Source organism: Rana temporaria, chromosome 8, assembly GCF_905171775.1.
Source record: "Rana temporaria chromosome 8, aRanTem1.1, whole genome shotgun sequence".
Taxonomy (NCBI): Eukaryota; Metazoa; Chordata; class Amphibia; order Anura; family Ranidae; genus Rana; species Rana temporaria.
The window spans coordinates 95,928,336-95,950,640 of record NC_053496.1 but is presented as its reverse complement, the minus strand read 5'-3'; the positions used below and the strand labels follow the sequence as shown (position 1 = coordinate 95,950,640).

At 41.1% G+C, this 22,305-nt stretch overlaps 1 protein-coding gene across 1 annotated transcript in view; it reads left to right on the top strand.

The window, feature by feature from the left end:
• Nucleotides 1-22,025, top strand: part of LRRC20 (leucine rich repeat containing 20) — a 241,184-nt gene extending 219,159 nt beyond the window's left edge. Inside the window, exon 5 of the mRNA XM_040362323.1 lies at nt 21,716-22,025. Coding sequence (XP_040218257.1) covers nt 21,716-21,834 — 119 coding nt within the window. The 3' untranslated portion in view covers nt 21,835-22,025. The remainder of the gene's footprint in view (nt 1-21,715) is intronic.
• Nucleotides 22,026-22,305: the final 280 nt, after the last annotated feature.

Sequence of the window (22,305 nt, the reverse complement as noted above, 5' to 3'; positions counted from 1 at the left end):
TCATAGGGTCTACTAGTGTACATTTACCTTTCAGACCTTTTCAATCACTTTGGGTGTGTACTTTCTCTAGTTGGACATGAATCAGCACTTGGTGCTGTGCACTATTAACCACTTGCCGACCGCCTACCACATATTTACTGCAGCAGGTCGGCTCTATTGCGCAAAATCACTTACCTCTACATCATTTTGTGCAATGGCCACTGGATGCCAATCAGCAGGTCTGGCAGACCCGATGTCTGCAGGCCACCCGTGATCATTCCCCAGAGAGGCAGAACAGCGATCTGCCCATGTAAACAATGTCACTGGTTCCCAAAAAAGTGTTAGTTGATTTGTCCGATGCAATGTCGCAGTCCTGCTAGTGAAAAAAAAATGAAAGACATATGCCATAAAAATATCCAATTGTAGATGCTATAACTTTTGCGCAAACCAATTAATATACCCTTATTGGGATTTTTTAACAAAAATATGTTGCAGAATATATATTGGCCTAAAATAAAAAGAATAGTGATGCGCTTTACTATTCTTTTTATTTTATATCATTAGTGGGAACACCTTTTTCTGTTAAGCAGCAACCAGTCACATGATTTAGGTTATATAGTAGCGCAGAAATACTTTCATTTTTATACATTGGCCTAAATTGATAAATAAATTAGATTTTTTTTATTGGATACGTTTTATAGCAGAAAGTAAAACATATTTTTTTTTTCAAAGGACATCAATTTTATTTGGGTACAGCATCACATGATTGCGCAATTGTCATTTAAAGTAACGCAGTGCTGTACAGCAAAAAAATGGCCTGGTCATTAAGGGGGTAAAACCTTCCAGGGCTGAAGTGGTTAAAATGGATGTAAACCCGATTCATGAAATTTGAGCTGGGCATATATATCTGCAGTGTTTTCTTATCTCTCTTCAAAGCACTGTGTCCTGTAGCTTTCTTCTGCCCCGTTCTTCTGGTATCAGCATGATAACTCCTGACAAGTTCTCCTTCACATATGATAAAAACATTTGGAGTTTTGTGTTGGGGAAGATGCTATAAATAGATTAGCAGAGCCCTGAACGATTCAAGGGACAGAGCTGAAAGTCTCTACCTAAGAGGAGACGGGGTGTGTGCCTTTCCTCCAATCAGCTGTCTTGGCTGTATGCCCAGGCTTATGCCTCGTACACACGTACGGGATTTCCCGACAGGAAAACTGCGATGGAGCTTTGGCCGGGAATCCTGGCCGTGTGTATGCTCCATCGCAGTTTTTCCCATAGGAAAACTGGCAAAAACCGCCGGACAAAAGTCAGCCGGATTTCCCGACTGGAAAAAAGAGAACTGGCTCCTTTTTTTTTGTCCGGCAGTATTTGGGCAGTTTTCCCGTCAGAAAAACTGCGAGGAGCATAAACGCGGCCGGGATTCCCGGCCAAAAGCTCTCCTCGCAGTTTTCCCTTTGGGAAAACTGATCGTGTGTACAAGGCTTTACAGTGGTAACCAGGAAGAGAAAATCTCCTAACACAATGTGCACTTTCTAAACAGTATATATAGATGAAGACAGCAGATATACAAGTAAAACTTATGTAGGGAGACTTGTTTCATATCTGTGTATCATCTGAGCTTGTTCACTTCACTAGGTATATGTGAGGGTTTAAACACTATTTTAGTCCTGATGATCATGTTCTTTATGTCTTTGAGCTCTTAAATGAACATTGCCACTTTGCATATTCAGGACCCACCACTACACAGTGCTTCTAGTTATGGGGGAGAAAGTGAACGCCTGTCATTCATTGATCCAGTCTAGTGGCCAACTGCTAGGACTGAACACTGTCAAATGACCGAAGGGGTAATATCACTGCTCCCCTTATACCCCAACACAGGCTGAAATCCAGTGTTGGCAGGAGCTTGGTAGTTCACTGGTAAGGTTTGTATAATTGTGGCAGGGGCCTATTTAAAGCAGCTCTTTGCCCTAGTTTATTGAAAAAATATATTTTTAAATGCAACATATACTGTAGCTACATTGATATTTTTTTATAGTATACAGCTTAAAAGTGAAGTTTAACGCAGGGAGCTGAGCAGCCTCCCAATCATCATGCAGTGATAATTTCGTAGACAAAAATATTTTCGTCACAGTTTTCCTCAGCTGCATGTTTTCAGTGACGAAAACAAAATTAAAAAAAATTAGAATTAGGTCAATTGATGAAAACTATGATGAAAATCAATTCCAATTTTCATCAACGAATGAAAACAGAATGAAAATATGAGGGAGGGATGTTTACCCACCTAAACTCCCACTTTTACTCAGAGCTCCACCTGTCTGTTAAAGCCCCAGCCCCCTGACTCTATCCGCAAGCTGTATTGATTGAGAGACGCAGGCTCCAATCAATCCTGTCCCTTTCCTATACAGTTCCACACATTACACTCATTCACACCATCTCCTTGGTGCCCTCTGCTGGTCTTTTCTAAATCAGCACCACAATTCCATCCCTAGCCTATAATAGCACATTTACCACTTCAGCCCCCCAGAAGGATTTTCCCCTTTAATGAGCATTTTTTGCTTCGCTTTAACTGACAATTGCAACAAGCTTTCTTTTGGTGGTACTTGATCACCTCTGCGGTTTTTATTTTTTGCGCTATAAACAAAAAAAGACCGACAATTGAAAAAAAAAAATTGTTTTTACTTTCTGCTATAATACATATATAAAGGGATATGTAATAGGGATTTTTTTTATTATTATTGTTTTTACTGGTAATTGCAGTGATCTATGATTTTTAGCAGGATTGCGGCGGACAAATCTGACCCCAAATTACTTGGCGATCAAGGAGTTAAGTGTGTTCCCTCGGCGTGTTCTAGCTGTAGGGAGGATGGGCTTACTGAAACATGACAGAGATCACTGTTCCCAATCACCGGGAACAGTAGATCTCTGTCTTGTCACTAGACTAGAACGGGGAAATGCCTTGTGGTCTCCTCAACACAAACATGAGTCCATGGAACCCACGGGCACGCTCACACAGTGCCCGCTATCTTGCTTTTACAGAGGGACGTATAGGTATGCCCATTTGCGCAGTGGTGCCACTTTGCCAAAGCATATTGGCGTGAGCTGGTCGGCTGGTCGCCGCTTGCACTTTTACGTTGACAAAATGGCACGGCTGGGCAAATGGACGTATATATACTTAATCGGCCGTGTGGTCGCACGCGCGACCCTGTCGCGAACACCGTGACCATGCCCGCGGGACCCGCAGACTCGATGTCTGCCGGTGTCCTGCGATCAGAGGCTGAAGAACAGGGTAATGTTAGTGTAAACACAACATCTCCCTGTTCTGCCTAGTGACATGTCACTGAACTGAATGGAAGTTCTCCTCTCCCCCTCACCCCCTGTGATCTTCTGGGACACCTCACAGGTCCTAGAAGATTTCCCGATCCTTAAAGCGGGGGTTCACCCTAAAAAAAAATTCTAACATTACGATGAGCTCATTTCCGACATTGACAGTATGCTGATCTTTTTTTCTTTTTTTTTGCCGTACATACTGTTGTATCATTATTCCCCCCCCCCCCCGGCTTCCGGGTAGTGAATCCCGCGGGAGTGGGCGTTCCTATGCACAGGCTAAGTGATTGACGTATGACTAAAGCTTCCCCCGGCACATACGGCCGCGTCACGAGTTGCCGAAAGAAGCCGGACTGCGAGTCGGCTCTATACGGCGCTATATGGCGCCTGCGCACCGACGTTCGGCTTCTTTCGGCAACTCGTGACGGGGCCCCTATGTGCCGGGGGGAAGCTTTTGTCATATGTCAATCACTTGGCCTGTGCATAGAAAGGCCAGACCCCGCGGGATTCACTACCCGGAAGCCGGGGGAGGGGGGGAAATAACAATACAACGGTATGAACGGCAAAAAAAAAAAGATCAGAATACTGTCAATGTCGGAAGTGAGCTCAATGTAATGTTAGAATTTTTTTTTAGGGTGAACCCCCGCTTTAAGGATCGGGCAATCTTCTAGGACCTGTGAGGTGTCCCAGAAGATCACAGGGGGTGAGGGGGAGAGGAGAACTTCTCTAGGTACCCACTCCCTCCCAAAAAACTAGGTACCCACTCCCTCCCCCAAAAAATTACGTGGCAAATTTGGCATAGGAGGGGAGGTGGGGTGCTTAAAGCGAAACTTCCCCTTTTGGGTGGAGCTCCGCTTTAAAATCCACTTATTCTGCTGGCCCATATACGTTACCTCTTTGAGAAGAGGTGTTTTTCACTTATGTATCTTAAAACAAACAAATAAATGGTCCAGTCTCACAGAAGATTTACTTTTTTAAATACAAGACAGGAATGAAACGCTTTAATTACTTTGTCATTGTTTATTCAAAAACTGGGTACTTTGAGATGAAAATAAATCATTGCTTGTGATGTCGAGACAACACATCTCATTCTCATTTATCAAACTATACATGGAAACCATATCAATTGAAATTTTGGCCATAGATTACATAGGCTAAATAACTAAAGATCAGTTATATCAACTTTTATTTATTAAACACAGCGAAAGCTGGTGATATAATTTACAGTCTCAAATCTAAAGCAATTTCAACTGTTTTCTTTTTCATTTCTAAATTACAGCCTGTCACTTTGTGAACACTTTAATAACACAAAAATGGGTCTTTTGATAGACATTGTCGCACATTAAGACTATGTGTAATATGAACCTTTAAACATTGTGTGGAGCCAGCAGATTATTTTGCTTCTTTTATCACATCACAGATGAAGAATGCAAGTGTGCATTAATGTTTTACAATGCCACACACTTCAAGTGTACATACTGTATGGCTATAGTATTTTTTAGACACAGATACATACTTAGATACAGTAGGGAAGGCTTGGAACCTCTGTCACATTTTTATTGTTGCCATTGGAAGAATCATTCTATTTGACCGCCATTGTCACTAAGACAGAACATTATCGAAAAGTCAAAGATTTTAGAGTTGCCACTAGAACAGGAGGTGAGGGGAATTTACCAATGGGGGCATCTGTTATTCTGGCCACTGCCTGAGAGAGGCCTTTTAACCCATTCCTACTCTATACAAAACTTAAAAACATAGCATACACTTTATGCTCTGTAAAATTAAAGTGGTTCTAAAGGCAAAAGTTTTTTTACTCTAATGCATTCTATGCATTAAGGTGAAAAAACCTTCTGCAAGCAATTTCACCCAACTCCCTTTTAAATTCTTTCAACTTAATCTCTCCTTATTGACTCAGACACAGCAGTGGGAGTCACATTATAGGGCTCCTTGAGCCTTATTCCTGGCTCACTTCAGCAAAGGGCTTCCCCTGGGACTTCTCCTTGGCACAGCTTTCTCCAGACCAGGTAGGACAGCTTCAGTACCACTTTAGCTCATTAGACCCCGAACCAGGCTAATGAGCACATGGCCTGTCCAAAATATTTATATACCCCCTAGCTTGCACCAATGGCAAAAACCTCTTATAGCTAGATTCAGGTAGCCGGGCGCATCTTTGAGGCGGCGTAGCGTATCGTATTTACGCTACGCCGCCGTAAGTCAGAGAGGCAAGTGCTGTATTCACAAAGCACTTGCCTCCTAAGTTACGGCAGTGTAGCGTAAATGGGGCCGGCGTAAGCACGCCTAATTCAAATGAGGATGAGGGGGCGTGTTTTAAGTAAATGATTGGTCACCCGACGTGATTGATGATTTTTACGAACGGCGCATGCACCGTCCGTGTACATATCCCATGGTTTCGACGTGAACGTAAATTACGTCCAGCCCCATTCACTGACGACTTACGCAAACGACGTAAAAATTTCAAATTTCGACGCGGGAACGACGGCCATACTTAACATTGACTAGGCCACCTAGGGGGCAGCTTTATCTTTACGCCGGCGTACCTCTTACGGAAACGGTGTATCTTTACTGCGACGGGCAAGCGTACGTTCGTGAATCGGCGTATCTCGTCATTTGCATATTCTATGCCGAAATCAACGAAAGTGCCACCTAGCGGCCAGCATAAATATTGCACCCTAAGATACGACGGCGTAGGAGACTTGCGTCGCTCGTATCTTAGCCTAATTTAAGCGTATCTGGTTTTCAGAATACGCTTAAATTTAGGACGGCGTAGATTCAGAGTTACGTCGGTGTATCTACTGATACGCCGGCGTAAAGCTTTCTGAATCTAGCTATTACTCTTTTGGCTGAAGAAAATATCAATTTTCATAATTTAGTTTTGTTTGTGAAATCCCATACAGTGAGAAACCACAAGCCAACTAAAGCATAGGGAAAAACCAGGTGAAAAACTAGACAATCAGTCTGAGCTAACTACAACCCAGCCAAAAGTAAATTGCCATAGTATCCCTTGTTTAGGACAAGGGGCTATACTAATATACACCCCAGCAACATGGCATTATTAAATAATTATACTTAGCTGATGTAGGAACACATGCAGGGTGTTAGCAGCAGCTGTGTGTCAATTTAAACACAATTCATATTTTATTTGGGTATTGTCACAAGTGGCCCTGCAGGCATATTGTGTTTTATTATAAGTGTTTGCTGATGCTGTCCTTTTGTATACACTGGGAATAAACCCTAAAAGGGCATAAGTACCCCCCGATATAGCGGGATTTATGCCCTTTTAGGGTTTATTCCTACCAATTTTGGGATGGTGGCAACGTCTGAAGGAAAATAATAGTTTTTCCTTTTTTGTGGCTCATACCTATACTTGTGTATACACTGGGTGGGAGTTTTTTTGGTTTGGTAATTGAGCAAAAATATATTTTTTACATGGATATGGACCTATTTGCTATGCTGTTTTGCATTTATGCAGTGTGTATGTTATTGTGCACTCATTTACCACTAAAGCAATATATGAAGGCTGAGAACCTTCCCACAGGTCTACTACTCTTTCCCTACACTTTTATTTATTCCCTTTTCCTGTCCATTTTACCGCTATAATTTTCTCCCTGATGAACACGTCAGCACCTATGTATAAACTACAAAGTATTTCAGCAAGCCCTGTGCTGTATTACACTCATTAACTTTTTATGCCGCGTACATACAGTCGAAATTCCGACAGGGGCTTGCCAGTGGAAAAGTCCGACCGTGTGTGAGTGGCATACATTTTTTGCGGGAGGATGCCCCCATGCTTCGGCATATATAAATGGTGCATGTATGCCCATCATTAGTAGTGGGTGGATGAAGGGAGGTATTCTAATGGTAGGCATACCCACCGATCAATCTCTTTTTTTCGTTCAGCCAACAGGCTGCATGAAAAAAAAGATTACAAAATACTCACCATACCTCTCAGCAAATAGGTTGGGGTGTTTACTTTCCAAAATGGGGTCATTTGGGGGGGTTTAGTGCCATCTGGGCATTCGATGGCCTCCGAAACTGTGATAGGCAGTGAGGAGTGAAATCAAAAATTTGCACCCTTAGAAATCCTGAAGACGGTGCTTGTGTGGAGCCAGCAGATTATTTTGCTTCTTTTATCACATCACAGATGAAGAATGCAAGTGTGCATTAATGTTTTACAATGCCACACACTTCAAGTGTACATACTGTATGGCTATAGTATTTTTTAGACACAGATACATACTTAGATACAGTAGGGAAGGCTTGGAACCTCTGTCACATTTTTATTGTTGCCATTGGAAGAATCATTCTATTTGACCGCCATTGTCACTAAGACAGAACATTATCGAAAAGTCAAAGATTTTAGAGTTGCCACTAGAACAGGAGGTGAGGGGAATTTACCAATGGGGGCATCTGTTATTCTGGCCACTGCCTGAGAGAGGCCTTTTAACCCATTCCTACTCTATACAAAACTTAAAAACATAGCATACACTTTATGCTCTGTAAAATTAAAGTGGTTCTAAAGGCAAAAGTTTTTTTACTCTAATGCATTCTATGCATTAAGGTGAAAAAACCTTCTGCAAGCAATTTCACCCAACTCCCTTTTAAATTCTTTCAACTTAATCTCTCCTTATTGACTCAGACACAGCAGTGGGAGTCACATTATAGGGCTCCTTGAGCCTTATTCCTGGCTCACTTCAGCAAAGGGCTTCCCCTGGGACTTCTCCTTGGCACAGCTTTCTCCAGACCAGGTAGGACAGCTTCAGTACCACTTTAGCTCATTAGACCCCGAACCAGGCTAATGAGCACATGGCCTGTCCAAAATATTTATATACCCCCTAGCTTGCACCAATGGCAAAAACCTCTTATAGCTAGATTCAGGTAGCCGGGCGCATCTTTGAGGCGGCGTAGCGTATCGTATTTACGCTACGCCGCCGTAAGTCAGAGAGGCAAGTGCTGTATTCACAAAGCACTTGCCTCCTAAGTTACGGCAGTGTAGCGTAAATGGGGCCGGCGTAAGCACGCCTAATTCAAATGAGGATGAGGGGGCGTGTTTTAAGTAAATGATTGGTCACCCGACGTGATTGATGATTTTTACGAACGGCGCATGCACCGTCCGTGTACATATCCCATGGTTTCGACGTGAACGTAAATTACGTCCAGCCCCATTCACTGACGACTTACGCAAACGACGTAAAAATTTCAAATTTCGACGCGGGAACGACGGCCATACTTAACATTGACTAGGCCACCTAGGGGGCAGCTTTATCTTTACGCCGGCGTACCTCTTACGGAAACGGTGTATCTTTACTGCGACGGGCAAGCGTACGTTCGTGAATCGGCGTATCTCGTCATTTGCATATTCTATGCCGAAATCAACGAAAGTGCCACCTAGCGGCCAGCATAAATATTGCACCCTAAGATACGACGGCGTAGGAGACTTGCGTCGCTCGTATCTTAGCCTAATTTAAGCGTATCTGGTTTTCAGAATACGCTTAAATTTAGGACGGCGTAGATTCAGAGTTACGTCGGTGTATCTACTGATACGCCGGCGTAAAGCTTTCTGAATCTAGCTATTACTCTTTTGGCTGAAGAAAATATCAATTTTCATAATTTAGTTTTGTTTGTGAAATCCCATACAGTGAGAAACCACAAGCCAACTAAAGCATAGGGAAAAACCAGGTGAAAAACTAGACAATCAGTCTGAGCTAACTACAACCCAGCCAAAAGTAAATTGCCATAGTATCCCTTGTTTAGGACAAGGGGCTATACTAATATACACCCCAGCAACATGGCATTATTAAATAATTATACTTAGCTGATGTAGGAACACATGCAGGGTGTTAGCAGCAGCTGTGTGTCAATTTAAACACAATTCATATTTTATTTGGGTATTGTCACAAGTGGCCCTGCAGGCATATTGTGTTTTATTATAAGTGTTTGCTGATGCTGTCCTTTTGTATACACTGGGAATAAACCCTAAAAGGGCATAAGTACCCCCCGATATAGCGGGATTTATGCCCTTTTAGGGTTTATTCCTACCAATTTTGGGATGGTGGCAACGTCTGAAGGAAAATAATAGTTTTTCCTTTTTTGTGGCTCATACCTATACTTGTGTATACACTGGGTGGGAGTTTTTTTGGTTTGGTAATTGAGCAAAAATATATTTTTTACATGGATATGGACCTATTTGCTATGCTGTTTTGCATTTATGCAGTGTGTATGTTATTGTGCACTCATTTACCACTAAAGCAATATATGAAGGCTGAGAACCTTCCCACAGGTCTACTACTCTTTCCCTACACTTTTATTTATTCCCTTTTCCTGTCCATTTTACCGCTATAATTTTCTCCCTGATGAACACGTCAGCACCTATGTATAAACTACAAAGTATTTCAGCAAGCCCTGTGCTGTATTACACTCATTAACTTTTTATGCCGCGTACATACAGTCGAAATTCCGACAGGGGCTTGCCAGTGGAAAAGTCCGACCGTGTGTGAGTGGCATACATTTTTTGCGGGAGGATGCCCCCATGCTTCGGCATATATAAATGGTGCATGTATGCCCATCATTAGTAGTGGGTGGATGAAGGGAGGTATTCTAATGGTAGGCATACCCACCGATCAATCTCTTTTTTTCGTTCAGCCAACAGGCTGCATGAAAAAAAAGATTACAAAATACTCACCATACCTCTCAGCAAATAGGTTGGGGTGTTTACTTTCCAAAATGGGGTCATTTGGGGGGGTTTAGTGCCATCTGGGCATTCGATGGCCTCCGAAACTGTGATAGGCAGTGAGGAGTGAAATCAAAAATTTGCACCCTTAGAAATCCTGAAGACGGTGCTTGTGTGGAGCCAGCAGATTATTTTGCTTCTTTTATCACATCACAGATGAAGAATGCAAGTGTGCATTAATGTTTTACAATGCCACACACTTCAAGTGTACATACTGTATGGCTATAGTATTTTTTAGACACAGATACATACTTAGATACAGTAGGGAAGGCTTGGAACCTCTGTCACATTTTTATTGTTGCCATTGGAAGAATCATTCTATTTGACCGCCATTGTCACTAAGACAGAACATTATCGAAAAGTCAAAGATTTTAGAGTTGCCACTAGAACAGGAGGTGAGGGGAATTTACCAATGGGGGCATCTGTTATTCTGGCCACTGCCTGAGAGAGGCCTTTTAACCCATTCCTACTCTATACAAAACTTAAAAACATAGCATACACTTTATGCTCTGTAAAATTAAAGTGGTTCTAAAGGCAAAAGTTTTTTTACTCTAATGCATTCTATGCATTAAGGTGAAAAAACCTTCTGCAAGCAATTTCACCCAACTCCCTTTTAAATTCTTTCAACTTAATCTCTCCTTATTGACTCAGACACAGCAGTGGGAGTCACATTATAGGGCTCCTTGAGCCTTATTCCTGGCTCACTTCAGCAAAGGGCTTCCCCTGGGACTTCTCCTTGGCACAGCTTTCTCCAGACCAGGTAGGACAGCTTCAGTACCACTTTAGCTCATTAGACCCCGAACCAGGCTAATGAGCACATGGCCTGTCCAAAATATTTATATACCCCCTAGCTTGCACCAATGGCAAAAACCTCTTATAGCTAGATTCAGGTAGCCGGGCGCATCTTTGAGGCGGCGTAGCGTATCGTATTTACGCTACGCCGCCGTAAGTCAGAGAGGCAAGTGCTGTATTCACAAAGCACTTGCCTCCTAAGTTACGGCAGTGTAGCGTAAATGGGGCCGGCGTAAGCACGCCTAATTCAAATGAGGATGAGGGGGCGTGTTTTAAGTAAATGATTGGTCACCCGACGTGATTGATGATTTTTACGAACGGCGCATGCACCGTCCGTGTACATATCCCATGGTTTCGACGTGAACGTAAATTACGTCCAGCCCCATTCACTGACGACTTACGCAAACGACGTAAAAATTTCAAATTTCGACGCGGGAACGACGGCCATACTTAACATTGACTAGGCCACCTAGGGGGCAGCTTTATCTTTACGCCGGCGTACCTCTTACGGAAACGGTGTATCTTTACTGCGACGGGCAAGCGTACGTTCGTGAATCGGCGTATCTCGTCATTTGCATATTCTATGCCGAAATCAACGGAAGTGCCACCTAGCGGCCAGCATAAATATTGCACCCTAAGATACGACGGCGTAGGAGACTTGCGTCGCTCGTATCTTAGCCTAATTTAAGCGTATCTGGTTTTCAGAATACGCTTAAATTTAGGACGGCGTAGATTCAGAGTTACGTCGGTGTATCTACTGATACGCCGGCGTAAAGCTTTCTGAATCTAGCTATTACTCTTTTGGCTGAAGAAAATATCAATTTTCATAATTTAGTTTTGTTTGTGAAATCCCATACAGTGAGAAACCACAAGCCAACTAAAGCATAGGGAAAAACCAGGTGAAAAACTAGACAATCAGTCTGAGCTAACTACAACCCAGCCAAAAGTAAATTGCCATAGTATCCCTTGTTTAGGACAAGGGGCTATACTAATATACACCCCAGCAACATGGCATTATTAAATAATTATACTTAGCTGATGTAGGAACACATGCAGGGTGTTAGCAGTAGTGTTGCTCACGAATATTCGCATTGCGAATATTCGACTCGAATATAGCATATTCGAGAAATCGCGCTATATTTCGAATTTCGCGGTGAATATTCGCAATTCCGAATATTCGCATTTTTTCAATTTGATTTTTAAAACAGATCACATCCTATCGACGTCTAAAAGCATTGCTGGTATGATTAGAGACCCTGGGCCGAGTAGCTAAGCTGAGGCGATCCTTTTATGTTGCCAAATTGAAAAAAAAAAAATTGCGATTTTTCGCTATTGCGAATGCGAAAATGATTGCGAATTTTCGATAACTGTGGTAGGAGAACTCTGATTGTCTCTGATGCAAAAGGGGGGGGCTTTGTGTATGTGTATGTTATGAATATTTGTATGTTTGATATTATTATTTTTTGTAAGAAGGAAAAAATTGCGCATACCTTAAAAAAGGGGAGAATACAGCAGCAACTCAAAAATGTTATACAACATAAATTAATACAAGACAGAAAATGGAGTCGCTCTACAAGAATAAAAAATATGTCTAGTGACAAGACATGTGGGCAAATTATAAAATAAGCAAGCGCAAATAACTTGTGAAATACACAGTGAAACAAATATATAAAGAAATATAGTCCCAATAATAGAAAAATAATCTTTCATAAAAATGTCTTTGATATGTGAAGTGAAAAAAAGTCCAAAGCATGCAGCATGAACGTGTTCAATCTTCAAGGTGTTTGATTGACAAATGGCTGTGACAGATGGATAGAGTAAAGAATCACCACCAATGCAAAACACTTTTTATTTTGTATTGTAAAATATCACGAATATTCTGAGCCAACCAGAGTGCTCCTTCCGCATTTGCCGAATATTCGCAATTATTTTGTATTGTAAAATATCAAGAATATTCTGAGCCAATCAGAGTGCTCCTTCCGCATTTGCCGAATATTCGCAATTATTTTGTATTGTAAAATATCAAGAATATTCTGAGCCAATCAGAGTGCTCCTTCCGCATTTGCCGAATATTCGCAATTATTTTGTATTGTAGAATATCACGAATATTCTGAGCCAATCAGAGTGCTCCTACAGCATTTGTCGAAATTGCGCAATAAATATCGCATTCGCATGTTGCGATATTTCGATAAAATATCACGAATATTCTGAGCCAATCAGAGCGCTCCTCCAGCATTTCTCGAAATTGCGCAATAAATATCGCATTCGCATGTTGCGATATTTCGATAAAATATCACGAATATTCTGAGCCAATCAGAGTGCTCCTACCGCAGTTATCAAAAAATCGCAATTATTTTCGCATTCGCAATAGCGAAAAATCGCAATCATTTAATTTCGATAAAATATCACGAATATTCGAATTTAGCGAATATATCTCGAATATTCGAATATATATTCGAGATATATCGCGAAATCGAATATGGCATATTCTGCTCAACACTAGTTAGCAGCAGCTGTGTGTCAATTTAAACACAATTCATATTTTATTTGGGTATTGTCACAAGTGGCCCTGCAGGCATATTGTGTTTTATTATAAGTGTTTGCTGATGCTGTCCTTTTGTATACACTGGGAATAAACCCTAAAAGGGCATAAGTACCCCCCGATATAGCGGGATTTATGCCCTTTTAGGGTTTATTCCTACCAATTTTGGGATGGTGGCAACGTCTGAAGGAAAATAATAGTTTTTCCTTTTTTGTGGCTCATACCTATACTTGTGTATACACTGGGTGGGAGTTTTTTTGGTTTGGTAATTGAGCAAAAATATATTTTTTACATGGATATGGACCTATTTGCTATGCTGTTTTGCATTTATGCAGTGTGTATGTTATTGTGCACTCATTTACCACTAAAGCAATATATGAAGGCTGAGAACCTTCCCACAGGTCTACTACTCTTTCCCTACACTTTTATTTATTCCCTTTTCCTGTCCATTTTACCGCTATAATTTTCTCCCTGATGAACACGTCAGCACCTATGTATAAACTACAAAGTATTTCAGCAAGCCCTGTGCTGTATTACACTCATTAAGTTGCCAGAAAAAATAAGCAAAGGCTGCTAATGGTCTGGTTGTACGATTCAAAAGAGCAGATCACAGCTATATTAGGGGAAAAAATGGCTTTGTAGCTTTCTGCTTTAGCTTTTCTCTCCCTGATGCTGGTCATACGCACTTCAATTTTTCATATGATTATTGCATCAAACAGTTATTTCACATATCTGACTGAGAAAAAACAAGCAGTAAATGTGTTTGTATTAATCTGACCACTTTTAGTTTAAATTGAAGCTATGAATAAGCACTGAAGCACAGTGCAAAATGCGTCAGTTTTTCCTGATTCTTTGCTGTGGCATGTGATGTTTTGTGACCAATTTTAATAAAAAGGAATGTTTTTGGAGTGCGGCTGTCCCAGCTTCTTCTCTTCAATTTTGAATCAATTGCATCACCGGCACCCACGGTTTGGATCCAGTGAGTAAAGTTCCTTGGTTCATCTGAGCGGTTACTTTTCTTCTCATCCACTTTTAGTTTAAAGGTGTGTTAAAAAAAATAAGCAACATTTTAACCACTTTAGCCCCGGACCATTTGTCAGCCTAAAGACCAGAGGTGTTTTTACAATTTGGCACTGCGCTGATTTAACTGGTAATTGCGCGGTCATACAATGTTGTACCCAAACAAAATTTGTGTCCTTTTTCCCCCCACAAATAGAGCTTTCTTTTGATGGTATTTGATTGCCTCTGCGATTTTAAATTTTTGCGATATAAACGGAAAAAGACCGAACATTTTGTTATAAGAAAAATCGAACAAACTCAATTTAGTCATACATTTAGGCCAAAATGTATTCAGCCACATGTCTTTAGTAAAAAAAATGCCAATAAGAGTATATTTATTAGTTTGTGCAAAAGTTATAGTGTCTACAAACTAGGGTACATTTTCTGGAATTTACACAGCTTTTAGTTTAAGACTTAATTTCTTGAGGTGCTAAAATGGCAGGGCAGTACAAAACCCCCCCAAATGACCCCATTTTGGAAAGTAGACACCCCAAGGAAATTGCTGAGGGGCATGTTGAGCCCACTGAATATTACATTTTTTTGTACCAAGTTATTGAATAATGACAAAAAAAAAAAATTACAAAAAGTTGTAACTAAATGATATATTGCTCACACATGCCATGGTTATATGTGGAATTGCACCCCAAAATACATTCTGCTGCTTCTCCTGAGTACAGGGATACCACATATGTGGGACTTTTTGGGAGCCTAGCCGCGTACGGGGCTCCGAAAACCAATTTTGGTGGAAGGTAGACACCCCAAGCTATTTGCTGAGAGGCATGTTGAGTCCATGGAATATTTTATATTTTGCCACAAGTTGCGGGAATATGACATTTTTTTTTTTGCACAAAGTTGTCACTAAATGATATACTTCTCACACATGTCATGGACATATGTGGAATTACACCCCAAAATACATTCTGCTGCTTCTCCTGAGTACGGGGATACCACATGTATAAGACTTTTTGGGAGCCTAGCCGCGTACGAGACCCCAAAAAACAAGCACCGTCTTCAGGATTTCTAAGGGTGCAAATTTTTGATTTCACTCCTCACTGCCTATCACAGTTTCGGAGGCCATCGAATGCCCAGATGGCACTAAACCCCCCCAAATGACCCCATTTTGGAAAGTAAACACCCCAACCTATTTGCTGAGAGGTATGGTGAGTATTTTGTAATCTTTTTTTTCATGCAGCCTGTTGGCTGAACGAAAAAAAGAGATTGATCGGTGGGTATGCCTACCATTAGAATACCTCCCTTCATCCACCCACTACTAATGATGGGCATACATGCACCATTTATATATGCCGAAGCATGGGGGCATCCTCCCGCAAAAAATGTATGCCACTCACACACGGTCGGACTTTTCCACTGGCAAGCCCCTGTCGGAATTTCGACTGTATGTACGCGGCATAAAAAGTTATGGCGCATACACACGGTCTGACTTTTCCACGGGCAAGCTTCTATCGGAATTTCGACCGTATGTACGCGGCATTAGGAGCAAAATTGCTCCTCCGCCCCTAATGCCCCCATGCTTTGGAATATATGCTTTTTTTTAACTGTGGTGGTGAAATCACCTCCTACAGCGGTGGAGTCGCGGCTTTATGTATCGTGGGAGCAAACGATGTGGCTGTCACGCTAAATAAATCCACGCTGCAACTGAATGGCGTACCTGCTAAGCAAATGATGGTTAACAATAAAACAAACATTACAGTATAACATACCATACATGCAAAGCAAATACAATAAAACATAGTAAAAATAGAGAAAACAATAGATATAGAACAATAGTGAGTGGACAGTAGAAAGTGAACATAAGAGAGAACAATAAAGAGAGAGGAGAAAAATACAACCAAAACTATTTTTGGATTTTTTATTTTATATATTTTTTGTGTTTTTGTGTGAGGTTTTAATTTTTTTTTGCACTTTTTTCACTTTTATTATAAAAACTGTAAATAAACTGTAAACTGAACGTTGCAGATTATGGTCTCTCAAAATGTGATGGCCATCACATCTTCCGAGACCCTGTGTTAGTGTGCCTAGGACTGTGTGGTGCTGTATCCTACGCTAAAACTCAACTAGTGTGTGGTAGCGTTTGTAACATTCACCAATGCAGACACCAGGTTGGTCAGGACAGGAGGGACAATAAAAGCGGGTGTCACACCTAAATCCGCGTTTGCTGCAGACACGGCATCTTCTTCGGGGATTTCTTTGGGTAGGGGTACCAGAGAGGACAAAAGAAAAATGCCTCTCATACAGCCGGCTCACTGCATTTGCGTTGGGAAGGTGGGGCACAGCATGTCTGGAAACAGAAGGGCTGCGACGATCTCTTCCTGGAATTTTAGGAAGGATCCAGTCCGTCCTGAAGCTCTGGATAGCACATGAGTGTTCATCAAAGCCAATTGAAACAAATAAACAGACACTGTTTTGTACCAGCGTCTTGCCTTACGGGCAATTAGGTATGGCGCCAACAACTGGTCATTGAGGTCCACCCCTCCCATGTTAAGATTGTACTCGTGGATACAGAGGGGTTTTTCCACAACACCAGTCGCCGTAGGAATTTGGACTGCCGTGTCTGTGTGAAGCGAAGGACAGAACGAAAACATTCTGTGAATCCCTCCACTTCACTGCTAACAAATTATTACACTATAAGCAGGCTCTCTCCCCCCGAATAAGATGGGATTCTACAAGCCGTTGGGGGAAGCCCTGGCGATTAGGTCGCACGGTGCCACATGCGCCAATTCCACAATCAAATAGGTGACTAAAAAGTGGCACACTTGTGTAATAATTGTCCACGTACAAGTGGTACCCCTTTCCGAATAAGGGTGACACCAATTCCCACACTATCTTACCAGCGCTCCCTATGTAATCTGGGCAGTTCTCTGGCTCTACGTGGCTATCTTTTCCCTCGGAAACCATAAAGCTAGATGTATAGCCTGTTGCCCTGTCACAGAGCTTATACATCTTGACCCCGTATCTGGCACGCTTGCTGGGAAGGTACTGTTTGATAGAAAACGTAATCAGGGACTCATCAACACAGACACCTTGATGGGGATTATACAAGGCTGCAAAACGTTCGTTGAAGTGGTTTACGAGGGGCCGAATTTTGTAGAGCCGATCGTATCCAGGGTCTTCCCGAGGATGACAGAGTTGTCTCGTATCGTGTCCTGGTCATTGAGGCAGAGAAAAAGGGCATATAGTGAATTGGGTGCATGGACCATTATAACCGCAGCTCACTCTTTTTAGTAATGCCCATTAGGAGGGATAGGCCCAGGAAGGTTTTAAATTCGGAAACCGTAATTGGTTTCCAATCTCTGGCAAGGGACAGCTGGGGATTAGCAGCGATGTATTGACCAGCATACAAATTGCTTTGGTCCACAATAGATCTATAGAGATCTTCGGTGAAAATCAGCAAATAAAAATCAAGTGACGTAAAATCAACTGTTTCCACCTGAATTCCGAGTTGGCCAGTGAATGGGGTAAGTACGGGTGCTGCAGAAGTGGTGGGTACCCAATCAGGATTGGCGAATGCAGCAGGAAGGGCACTATGGGCACGACGGGCCTGTCTTTGTCTTCTTCTTGGTGGCAGCGGGACACTACTTGTGCTTGCCACCTCGCCAGCTTGAACTGCACCTATGGGTCTCGCCGCGTCACCACGTGATACTGCAGTGCTGGATGAACGACCAGGATGTACTAGGCCGCTGGTGCTTGCCAGTTCACTAGAAGGAATAGCGGCGCTAGTACTTCTCTGCTCCATACGAGAGCCCTGCGGTTCTTGCACCTCAGTGACAGCAGAAGATTGGGGTCTGGTACGCCTGACCTTAGCAGGGACCACAACTCCGTCGTCAGAGCTATCTGTCAGGGAGCCGCTGTCGTCTACAGGATCGTATTCTGAGACAGATGCGTGACCTCCTCCTCACTATCTGTCATGCTCAGAAACATGTACGCCTCTTCACTACTTCGATTTGCCATTTTGGGCTCTAAATTTAGGGGTACAATAGTAAGATTCACAGGTAAAAAAGCACCTGACCTGTCAGCGACTGAGTCAAACGCTACCAAAAAACTGTTAGTGATCGCAGAGATCAGGCCTGACTCTGCGAACGCTGCAGTTATGTGTTTTGTGACAGTGATTGATCGATGCTGCACTTGGGTGGGTTGGGCTGGGTGAAGGGGCTAAATGCAGGTGCTAGCAGGTATCTGGGCTGATCCCGCTAACAGTGCGTTTTTGGGAACCCTGAACTGCAGGGGACGCTAGTATAGATCTGATCAGATCAGGTATCAATCCGTTCAGATACTATACCACTAAGGGAGGCGTATGGTGCGTGCGTGGGTGTTAGCGCTACTGGCACTAATCTGACGCTGCCTGGGGCAAGGCAGACCCTATCTGGCGCTAAAACCAAACTTTGATCACCCGCCGGGCGATCAGGGGGTTAAAACTTTATTGGGGAAAATATGGCGAGTGCCTTGACGCTATAAAAAATAAACTAGCTAAACTGCATTACCCGTGACACTTATACTGTGATCACTGGTGACAGGGGGTAACCAAGGGGTTAAACCTTTATTGGGGGGGTTAGGGGGGGTCCCTAGACCTATTAGGGCCTAAGACTAATTACCCTAACAATTATTTTAGTCACTAATGACACTAGTACAGCGATCAAAACAACATCTGATTGCTGTACTGGGTGACACAGTGACAGGCAGTGAAGGGGTTAATTGAGGGGTGATCGGGGGGTGAATTGTGTGCCTACGTGACCTGGTGTCAGTGTAGAGTTGTGCAACTCACGTTTTAGATTCTCTCTCTCCTCTCAGTCTAGAACTAAAAGACAGACACGAGGGAGAGAACATCACTTCCCCTGTCAATGTTTATACTTAGAGACAGGGGAAGACAACCATTGGCCAGGAGTGATCACCAGGTCCAGGCCAGATTTCATTGGCCTGGGCCTGGTGATTGATCAGTTCTAAAATGAATCTGATCGTCGGGAACGGCGGGGGAGCGCACAAGCGCGCAACGTAGATCTACGTGATCTCACGCAGGAGAGTTTTACAGCATATGGCTTACCAAAGATTAGAATTTACTATCCAATCTCTTTTTTTTTCTCCTTTTTTTAACAATGTTTGAGACATATTTATATTGAGAAATGTTTTCTTACAAAAGCAGCATAATATATAGCATTAAAACAGTGCTTAAGCTGAGAGAAACAAAGTATGACTATATCCTATAAGAAATTAGCAGTATACAAATAGTAGAATAAAGGGCATAGCATAAGGTATGGGGTAGAAATATGGAAGGGGAGAGAAGAGAGGGAAGAGAAGGGATTAAGTGATACAAGGTTTGTTTTGAATCAAATAGCATAACATACGTTTTTCCAGAGACTGATATTGAACATACATTTTGCTTCTTGGTTATATACTGTTTTACAAGAGTGATAAAAGAAGGGGCCACAAAGGATAAACAACAGTAAAGAGATTGCCTCCATTCTGATACTCTTCTGATACTACCTCCACTAAAGAAATAATGAGTGATTTGAGTATAAGAATCCTTGGGAGGGATGATCTCAATATATACTGTATATACACAAGAAAGCAGTGCCGCATTTATGTTGAGACCAGGCCTTCCAGACAGTTCAAAATGACTCCTGTTCACCATAATTATTATATATTGTCAAAATATAAAATAATTTTCAGCTTAACTTAAATTGTTTTCCAGATAAATTATACTTTTTTTTTTTTTTGAAGATAAATTAGATCTTCAATTGGTGGTATATGTTATTGGATATCTTCTGATTTTACTATCAAAGGAAAACTGGCACAAAATAGTTAAAAAAATCCAACACTGAAAAAAAAAAAACACAAAATAACTTCTCAAAATCTTGATGTTTGTGGTAATACTTATAGGTGTATATTTTTTGTAGTTTGTACTCATAGGAAGGCCTAAAACACACTGATACTAAATAAAAAAAAAGCTGTTTTTTAATTCTGCTGAATACGTACTTACTTTCATCAAGCTCTGATCTAGCTAGTTTATCTTTATTATTTTTTGCACACGCACTTTTTTCTTTTCATGTATATTTTTATCCTTTGACTAGGAGATAAATATACAATATATTTTTTTTTCTCCATTTAGAAGCACAAAGAGAGTGTAGAAGCAGGTTTTACAGAGTAATTACTTTGACAGCCAAATACAGGGTATCACAGTGATCATGTAACTGGGAGACATATACGTTTATTTAGTAATGCTGGAGAGCGCAAAATTAGGCTCGCTTCTGCATAGAAACAAATCAGCTTCTAGTTTTTTTCTTGTCAAAGCTTAATTGAAGAAGCTGAGGTTAGAAGCGTATTGGTTTCTATGCAGAAGCAAGTAAGATTTTTCACTCTCCAATTTTATTAAATATTGTAAACTCTATAGTATGAGAACCAGAAGAGTCCATGACGGCTTCGTCTTTGTGCTTGGAGCAAGTTTTGTAGCACAAACATTGGTGCATATTAATTTGGAAGAGGCTCACCTCCATGACATTGTATATGAGTGTTACATCATCGTTAACCAGTTAAGAAAACAGTAATACAGGAAAATACTGTATGATGCTAAATACTCCTAAAAAAGATTTTGGTTTAGACTTTAAATTAGAGTCTGTGCCAGAAACAAATATTTGACCACCGATAATTCTTATTTGTGGCATGGTATGGCGTTAATACTAAAAAAAAAGTACCGTTACTTAAAGGAACATAACATTTTGCATTCATTATTCATGAACCTAAACCTTTACATTGGCAATTCTGAAACAAATATGTATTTATTTTCTGTGCTGTGTTTTTAGACTTAAAATGATTGGTCACACTCAAAAGCTTTTGTACGGATAACCTATTTTTCATGATTACTAAGGAATATCACATAATTCATTCTGACTTTCTATATGGCACTCATAGACTTTGAAACACTTTACTAAGAAGACTGGCACAGAAAATATTTTTTTTAAGTACACATCATGTATGTGGATACCACCCTGTATAGCCTTGTAATACTGAAAAGCAAATAGAGCCAAGTCCAAATAATGTAAAGGGGCATTATTCAAGAGACCACTCCAAGGTGTCTGGAATGTCAACTTTGTATTGCCCGAGTATGCATAGGTGCAGTGTGCATTTTTTATTTTTTTTATTTACACACCTAACCAATCCTTCTTTAAATACCATTGAGCTATAATAACAAGGTAAAAGCATTTTTTTAAAGCTACAAATGCACAAAAAAAAACAGCCATAAAAATAGTTTTTCTTTTTAACAGATATTCCTATGGATAACCTGAATAATATGCCCAATCTATCAAGAGTGGATGTGAAGCTGAATCCTGTAAATAAAGAAAGTCTGAAGAATTGTGCTGTCAAATTTGAACTTGTTTTGTAAGCTATGGTGAAAAAATATGCCTTCTATGCTGTTAATCAACTGGAACATATCTTTCTGTTAAAGAAGACTATGGTAAATCAATTGAAACTGGTGTGAGCAATCATGTTAAATTATGGGTGGGCCTTTTAATGTATGACAATTATTGCTTATTGGAATATATGTAATGATTTATTAAAAGCATTTTAAAATCAGCTTTTTATAAGGTTTGCTGTTTCTTAATATTCTACGTCTTGGTCAGAATATACTCTTAAAGAAGATATGCAACTTCCTCCTTAAATACATACGAGTGATTAAAAATAAATAAAAAGCCAGACTTGCCACATTCAACAATAACAGCGATAGATTCAGATCTTGCAAAAGCTATAAATTCTCTTGTACAAGTGTGCTCATATCTCTTAACTTAAAGGGGTTGTAAAGGTAAAAAAAAATCCCCTAAATAGCTTCCTTTACCTTAGTGCAGTCCTCCTTCAC